The 8,832-nt window shown below is 27.3% G+C and overlaps 1 protein-coding gene across 1 annotated transcript in view; it reads left to right on the top strand.

Annotated features, from left to right (window-relative positions):
• Window positions 1-5,324: 5,324 nt before the first annotated feature.
• LOC105848157 (ankyrin repeat domain-containing protein 45) overlaps window positions 5,325-8,832 on the top strand; it is a 7,998-nt gene continuing 4,490 nt past the window's right edge. Inside the window, exons 1-2 of the mRNA XM_065790528.1 lie at window positions 5,325-5,612; window positions 5,807-5,977. Coding sequence (XP_065646600.1) covers window positions 5,399-5,612; window positions 5,807-5,977 — 385 coding nt within the window. The 5' untranslated portion in view covers window positions 5,325-5,398. The remainder of the gene's footprint in view (window positions 5,613-5,806; window positions 5,978-8,832) is intronic.

The raw sequence follows: 8,832 nt of genomic DNA, 5'->3' as shown, positions 1-8,832 counted from the left end.
AATTGTTTTTACTTCTAATTTTGTATCGTTTATAAATTACCCAACGTTAAATTTCACTAATAAACTAAAAAAAAAAAAAATCAAAAGTTTTTCTCCGGCTGAGTCTTAAGTTAAATGAAAAATCAAAATAGCGCATTAAGTTTCATGAAAATTGCCGCTTAAGATCTCCTACTTCTGCATTTTAAATAAATTTAGCGTTGCATAATTTATGGATGATCCCTTAACGTTAATCAAAATATCACTGCAAGGAGAATACACAAAGTACTCATGTTTTCTTTACTTATGAAATAGCAGAGTTGATGATGATCATTACGAGAAAGTTTATAGATCCTCTCCAGGATCGAATGTTCTCAAGCAGCCCCTAGTAGGTTCCAACAAATTCTTTTTATCCCCACTTCAAATCAAACTAGGATTGGTAAAACAGTTTGCAAAAGCTTAGATTTTGGAGAAGTTTTATATAAAATTTACCTATTGTTTTCAACCCTATCTAAGGCAAAAATCAAAGATGGTACTTTTGTTGTACCTTAAGAAAAATTAATTTTGAACCCAGAGAAACTCCAAAAAATAAATAAATAAAGTTGAAAAAGAAGCTTATTATGCATTTCGTGAAGTAGTTTGTTGATTCCTAAAACATTGCAACGGAATGTAGAATGAATGTAGATATCATGAACGATGGTTCATGGTATCTACATTCGTAGGTGCGAATTGGCATAAGTGCACCAAAAGTATTTAAAACATTGGCGTTGAGATCCGCACTTATGCCAATCTTTGCAAATTCTTTCAGCGCACTTATGGCCACTTGCACTTATGCTAGTTCACGCTTATGCTGATTTGCTCTTATACCAATATTTGCAATTTTATTCGGCGCAATTATGCGAATTCGCATTTATGCCAGTTTGTACTTATGCCAGTTTTTGCAACTGCCTCGCACCTATGCAAGTCTGCACTAATGCCAATTCGCACTATGCCAATGTTTGCAAATTCTTTTGACGCACTTATAACAATTCGCATATGTGCTAGTTTCTACTTATGTCAGTTTTAGCTTCACACTTATTCTGGTTTGCACTAATGCCAGTTTTCGCAACTGTTGTGCACTTATGTCAGTTCGCATTAATGCGAACATAATTGAATCGGCATAAATGCATTTTAACCGATTCGGACTTATGCCAATATTCTCAAATTCTTTTGGCACACTTCCGCCAATTTGCACTTATGCCAGTTGGCACTTTAGCCACTGATTCGAGCTAGCACTTATGGAGCCTCCTGATTTGTGATTTCTTCGGCTAAAAGGATTTGCGGTTAACCGGATTTTGTTCGAATATTAAATATCTATATTCGAATAATAAAAACCGGCTTTTTTTGTTTTTGACTTTTTAGTTTTTAAAAACATTTTTTTAATAAGGTGATTTTAAAGAATTAATTGATTTTAAAATGCTTATATAAAACGCAAATCAATGACGTAATTTTATTTGAGTTTAGTTTTCGCGCCAATGTTTTCCGCTTTCAAGACATCGTTATTGTTGCTTACGTTCAATAAATCCAACCATTGTTAAAAGTTATTTTAATAAAATTAATCATAGAAATAGTTTAATTTATTATATAAAATAAATACATATATAAATAAAATAAAACTATATATAATATTCTTTAATAATTTAAATGAAATGTGTTTATTGTAAGCAAACTTTAGAAGTAATTAGTGATTTATTTAAGAACGTTTCACATACGAAAACATTATAAAAAAGTTTTGTGTTTATTTCAAATGTAATTCCTAATAAAGAAATTCTAAATTAATAATTGTAATTTATAATTGTTTTCTCTTAGAGTTTAATTTTCATCAATTTAGTTAATTTTTTCGTTTTACTCTTTTTTTATGTTTTTTTTTTTTGGTTAATTTTTTTGTTTGCTTTGTTAATCTTCTCATTAATGCAAAGATTACAAATAAACTGAAAAAGTGAATTAAATAGTTTATTGTTTCTTTAAAGACTAACAACAACAACAACAACAACAACAACAACAACAACAACAACAACAACAACAACAACAACAACAACAACAACAACAACAACAACAACAACAACAACAACAACAACAAATACTATTAACGGAAATTATGAGTAAACTGCTTTTGATAATAAATGAACAAAATCAAAAATTAACAAAAACTATTAACGCCAGAACATGTAGAGATGCCGGTTTTTCTGTATGAAAATTCAGAGTTACGTGGAAATTTTGCTGATAATGAAGAAGAAGAAGATAATGATGAATAATGAGAAGAAGATGATGATGATAAAATTCAAATTAGCAGCGATGTCGAGACGATGAATGATAATGACGATAATTAAACAATACTTGTACAATATTCCTACCTTTTTTAATTTCTGTTCTTTTATATCTTTTTCCATGTTTTGTGGTAAATATATAATATAGGACTGTAGTCACTGACTGACTTGACAATATACAGTTTAACATTGATTTTTTAAAAATTAGTTTAAACAAAACACTACGTTCGTTGAAATTTGGAAGATCCTGTATTCAGAAAGCGTCACTAATGACAATGAGTACCAGAGCCGGATCCAGCTTTTTTTGGTCTTTGAGATAGCTAACTTCCAGACACGGAGCAAACTCCAAACATTTATATGTTTATACTTATGTCAAATAAGGATGCCTCGCAAAAAATTGCGATGATTGGAGGCTGGGAACAAAAAGCCCCAAATTCTGTGCCCTCTGCCCCAAACGTGAGAGCATCAAGTTGATGAAGTATTTTTTGTACTGTTCTTAACTAGACTAATATTCATCAATAAATTTTAAATTTCATAGTAAAATATTTTAGCTTTCAAAAATTATGACCATATAAAGTTTAAATCCCCCTCAATTTGAGGAGGTTATAAATTTTATATGGTCATTATTTTTAAACGCTGAAAGATAATACTATGAAACTTAAAATTTATGGATGAATATAAGTCTAGTTTAGAACAGTACAAAAAATACTTCATCAATTTGGTACTCTCACGTTTGGGGCAGGGGGGGGCACAAAATTTTGGGCTTTTTTGTTCCCAGCCTCCAATCATAGCAATTTTTTGCAAAGCATCCTTATTTGACATAAGTATAAACATATAAATTTTTGGAGTTTGCTCCATGTCTGGAAGTTAGCTATCTCAAAGATCAAAAAATGCTGGATCCGCCACTGAGTACAAACTACATTGGTTGCAAAACCGTCATTCCTGATGAGCAAATATTTAACAAAAGCAAAACAGTTTATGCTTTATAAAGCATAAACTGTTTTGCTACTAACTAAAAACTAAAAAAACCTTACAAAATAAGGTTTTTCGGTTAACCGCAAATTGATGAGAACTGTTATCCGGTTTTTTAAACGGATACTAAACAAATACACTACTCCTGATGTTATTTTAGTACCCCTGGTTTTTAGGTACCGTAAACCGGGGTAACTTTGGCTAGCGGGGTAACTTTGGCCATTTTTAAAACTTTTAATTAAACATTTGTAACTTTTTAACAGTTAAGTAACGTTTTACTATTTTTGTTTTATTTGTAAATGCAATCTTTCTTGCTTAAATTTTGATATGAAGTTTGTTGCAAATGCTCTTTAATATAAGCGAAAAAGAATGAAAACTACAACTTGGTAAAACACAATCAAAAACTGTATAACGGAATGTTGTCTGGGCAAAGATAAAAATGATAGCAAACAACTCAGTTTTAGTTCTGTTTTAAAGACAAAGGTTCAGATAAAATTAAGTGAAAAGTTTTTGGCTCAAGTAACAACATTCTGGTTTTTTTACAGGGTGGTCAAAGTTACCCCGTAGGTTTATACTCTTTTGGTGGTAACTTTGGCCATGTAAATAATATTCATTCTAAAGTAGTTTGATCTTTATTTATTCTAACTGTAATATTTTTTTGAAGCATGTTATCCGAATTGTTTATTTTGAAAAACAGTTTTTAGCATTAATGTATTTTAGGATTATTAAAAAAGTATTTTTAAAATATACTTTTTTGTTGCATTCTTTGTACCATTAAAAAAAGCCTGGAGAAGTATACTTCTGGGTTGGAAACTTACTTCTCGTGGTAAAAAATTTGCAACGTTACCAAAAGAAGATTTCTCTAAGTTGCTGAATGATTTAATGACATCCATTAATGAATGTTCGAGAAAAAATTTAATCAGTGGATTTAGAGCTTGTGGTTTGGTGCCATTTAATCGTAATGTTGTGTATATCAAATTACCAAATGAAAACGCCTTAAGTCCTCGTAAAGCTTTAGACCAGAGCCTTTTAGACATATTAAATGAGAAAAAAAAAAATGTGGTGATAAGAAAGATGTTACACAAAGTAAAAATAAGAATAAAAAAGGTATATCCAAAAAAAGACTTAAAATTGAACCAGAAAAATCTATTTCTGTAGAATACAATAGTGAAACAGAAACAGCATCTGAAGGTGAATCAGTTTCTATTGAATTTATGATAGATTACTGAAGAGATGCCTAAATTTTTCTTAAAAAAACAGAGTTTATGTTACAAATTGTTTGTTTATGTTACAAATTGTTTATGTTACAAATTGTCGCAATTTGTGTTACAAGTTGTGTTATACAAGTTTTGTTATAAATTGAAATAAATTGTGTTACAAAGAGTTTATGTTACAAATTGTTTGTACTCTCTTATTTTTTGCTTTTTCTGACATTTAATAAAAAAAATAATTGAAAAATAAATAAATTATTTTAGCTAATATGTTTCTTTAATACTGTTTATATTTATTTTTATTGTCCCTTTTTTAATTTCTTGACATATTTTAGGTATCCCATTTTGAAATAAAAGCTATTGTAAGTTTAAATTACGTTAAATGTGGTTAATAACACTTAATTTATATCCGGTGCTAAAAAAACAATTTACAATGACAAAGTTACCCCATTGCCGGGTAACATTGACCACCTCATTATTTCCATAAAATCTTGGATTTGGTGAATATAATGAATACGCCATTTTACTAATTAAATGATATTAGTAATGCACAACTTTTAGCATCAAAATAGTTTTAGAAAAATATTCCTTTTTTTCAAAAAGTTATTTTCTTTATCAAAATTGCTACAAAGTTACCCCGGTTTACGGTAGCGCGAAGTTTAATAAATAAACATAACAACATTAAAAAACGAAGTTTTTGTTGATTTTCCGATTTTGATAAAAATTTAGAGCAAACAAGTGATATATTATGATATATTATTTAAAAAATTTGAAATTTTTGTCATTTTTCTAACTAAATATGCAGTCATAGTTAAGAAAATGACTAATTAGTTATGTACACATTTTTATGTTGAGCATATTATCAATATTAAAATCAAATTGTATTTTTGTGTAGCTTTATGCATGTTAAATATTTTATTGAAATAAAAGTAAATGCAAAAGGAGAACATTTTTACAATATGTGCATCTGGAAATAAGGAAGCATTAGTTAATCTTATTGAAAAATCTGATGATAAATTAACTTTATTGTCCACCAAATGTTCTGATGGGAAATCAATGTTAGAAATTGCTGCATGTTTTGGACGCATAAATATCATTGAAGAACTTGTTAAAAATGGCCTAAAATTAGAGGATAAATCAGAAAGAGGTATTTTAAATATATTATTTAATATATATTAAATAATATATTATTATATATATATGTATATATATATATATATATATATATATATATATATATATATATATATATATATATATATATATATATATATATATATATATATATATATATATATATTATTTGTATATACATATAGTTTTTTTTATTGATTGTTAAAGGTTATACTTTGCTACATTGGTGTGCTTGTTGGGGTCATACTGAAGTGATAAATTACTTGTGTAATATAAATGTTATTGACATTTATCAAGCAAATATTTTTGAAGAAACAGCAAAACATATAGCATTAAGGTATAACAAAGGCGATTGTGGTCAACTTCTAGAAAAATATGGTATAGTTTAGCAGAGTTTTTTTTTTTAGTTTAGTCAAAAGTTGTTTGAAAAATGATTTGTAATCTGATAGATAATCAACTATAATTGTTTTTTATAAATATAACATAATGAATATATGTAACAAATTATTAAAATGATAATTTTAATGCAATAATTATAGTTTTACAAAACTGACAAGTAAATTAATAAAACTATTAAAACAACAGAAGTTAAAATGTTAAAATTTGAAAATTAAAAACTATTATTTTATTGTTTTCTTTTTTTGCAACAGTTGGCTTTAATAAATGTTTATGAATTTAATTTTGGTATATTTGTTTGTTTCCAGTGGCCAGGTTTCTAGTTTTAGTTTTAGGAATAAGTGACTCTTTCCTATTTAAATATATAGAACTTTCTGGTTTGCTTCATGATTAGTCTATTAGAAATGGTTATATCAATATTTCTAAGTCTGCTGATTTTCTATAATCTTGTGTCAAATTTTTTCAATTAGTATTTAGATTTAAATAATTATTTTACTCTCAATAAACAGTATAATGCATAACTTTTTAACACATTTTATTCTCTCATTAATATATTGATGTAAAAACATCAATAATTGTTATTGCATTTACATGCAATAAAAATTACCAATATAGGTTAGGAATTTTTTCTGAAAAATTATTTAAAACTGATAGGTACTGTCAGACAAAGTTGCTTTGTTAAGTTGTTGAGCATTTTTGCAAAATAACTCTTAGGTATAACATTTTTTTCTGAATTTATTTTACTTCTTACATAAGATTATGTCTTTCCTTTTTAAAATTCTATTTAAAAAAAATCCTTTTTTAGTCCAATCTCATCCTTTCATTGGCAGGACTTTAAAAATATATCAACTTTTAATGGTTTATCAATTTAAACCTCTAGAAGGGTGTTATTGATAAAATTTTAAAAATATCAATATATAAAAACATATCAATACTATATCAATATGATAGTAGTAGAATACAAATGAGCTATTATAAAATATTACAAGCTAGTAAGTAACTAATGATAATAAGTAAAAGTAATGTACCCAGTTATTTATCTACATTTAATTATAAACAAGACAACAAAAAGTGGTTAAAGATACCATGCATTTTCAACCACTAAAGGTACAAGGTAAGAGCTACAGTAGAAAGGTACAGCAAGATTGGTGTTTTTTGAAACTAGATATTTTAACAGATTGGATCTTGGATCCTGCAACTTTCCTTAGGAACCTCATATAAAAATTTTGGGTTAAACTAACACCTCAACAATCTATCCAATGTAATTTTAGGTTGCTTTTTTCTTGGGCGTATTGGTTATTCTGTTGTTTTAAAAACACCTTTGTACAAGTTGGGTTAACAACACCTTTGCACAAGTAAAAATCACTTCACAATCATAGGAATCTAAAAAAGTATAGAATGTAAATATATACCAGGAAAATAATATAGAATATAAATATATACCAGGAAAATAATAGAAATGAGTTGTTATTTTGCAATTACATTATTACGCAAACACTTTTCTGGCTAGCAGATAAAATTATAAAGTCACCTATTTTGACAGTAATTCATTAGTTATACTTAATAATTATAGTTATATTATTTTATACTTAATAATTATAGTTATATTATTTTATACTTAATAATTATAGTTATATTATTTTATACTTAATAATTATAGTTATATTAATAATAAACTCAAATATATAATAATAATATGTAGTAGTTTAAATGATATTTTACTTTGCTGTTGTATATGTATTTATTTGATTATTAAAGTATAATTCTTTAGTTTCAGTACAAATTTTAGAAATGATAAAAAATATATAAAGTTTACTTTGAACTGATGGTACAAGCTAACTATTACATTTGTCAGTCCACAAATGTTCCATAACACTGGAAATTCATGTAAAATTTTCATTTGATACTGGAACTGATGCAAAATACTGAAATGATTCCAGTTAACTATTAGCTTTCTTTAATTTAAAAAGTACATCCACTTTTGCGCAGCATTCTTAAACAAATGTTTTTTACCTGTTTTTAATAAACTGCTCTATATTATTTTTTCCAAAACATTTAGCTTACACATGGTAATAATCATACAAAAATTTTTTCACTCTCCAGCTTCATTAGGATGGTCTTGCATTATTGACTTGAAGAAGTATGTGATTCTGAATGTGTTGGCTTCATTATTAATTGCAAGTTAATTTTAATGATATCCGATCTTTGTCTCATTTTAACTTGTAAAAAAAAGAAATACAGAATGCAACTCTTCTTATTATATTACAATTCTATTATTTTATTGTTATTGTTTTTTATTCATATTCTAAATAAGTTGTGAACACAATTTAAAAAAAGTGCAGGCTTCTGCTCAAATAGTGGTTACCTGGCTCAAATAGTGAATACCCGACCCTTGTTAGTGAAACTTAATTTGAAGACAATAAAATATTTCATTAATTATTTTGATTCAAAGAGTAGAAAAAATTTTAAAATTCATGCAAACATAATCAAACATGTTTTCATTTCAAAAATTCATTTCAGCACTCTTCTTCTTGTTCTGTAACTTTAGGGGTTCCTCAAGGTTCTATCCTTGGCCCTATACTCTTTTTAATTTACATTAATGATCTTCCAGATATTCTCACATCTAAGGTGGTATTGTTTGCTGATGATGATGATGACAACCATTTATTCTTGTTGTGATAAGAAACCAACACTCTCTGATTGCTTGGAGGGGGGTATTCAAACTTAAAAAGGATCTTCTTTCTGCTACAGCATGGGGCTCACAGTGGCTGGTGAACTTCAATACAGATAAAACTCAATTTTTCAGCCAATCATTATCGCAATAAGTTAGATCTTCC

Source organism: Hydra vulgaris, chromosome 02, assembly GCF_038396675.1.
Source record: "Hydra vulgaris chromosome 02, alternate assembly HydraT2T_AEP".
NCBI lineage: Eukaryota > Metazoa > Cnidaria > Hydrozoa > Anthoathecata > Hydridae > Hydra > Hydra vulgaris.
Note: the sequence above shows the minus strand (reverse complement) of the source record. Positions and strands in the feature narration are given on the sequence as shown.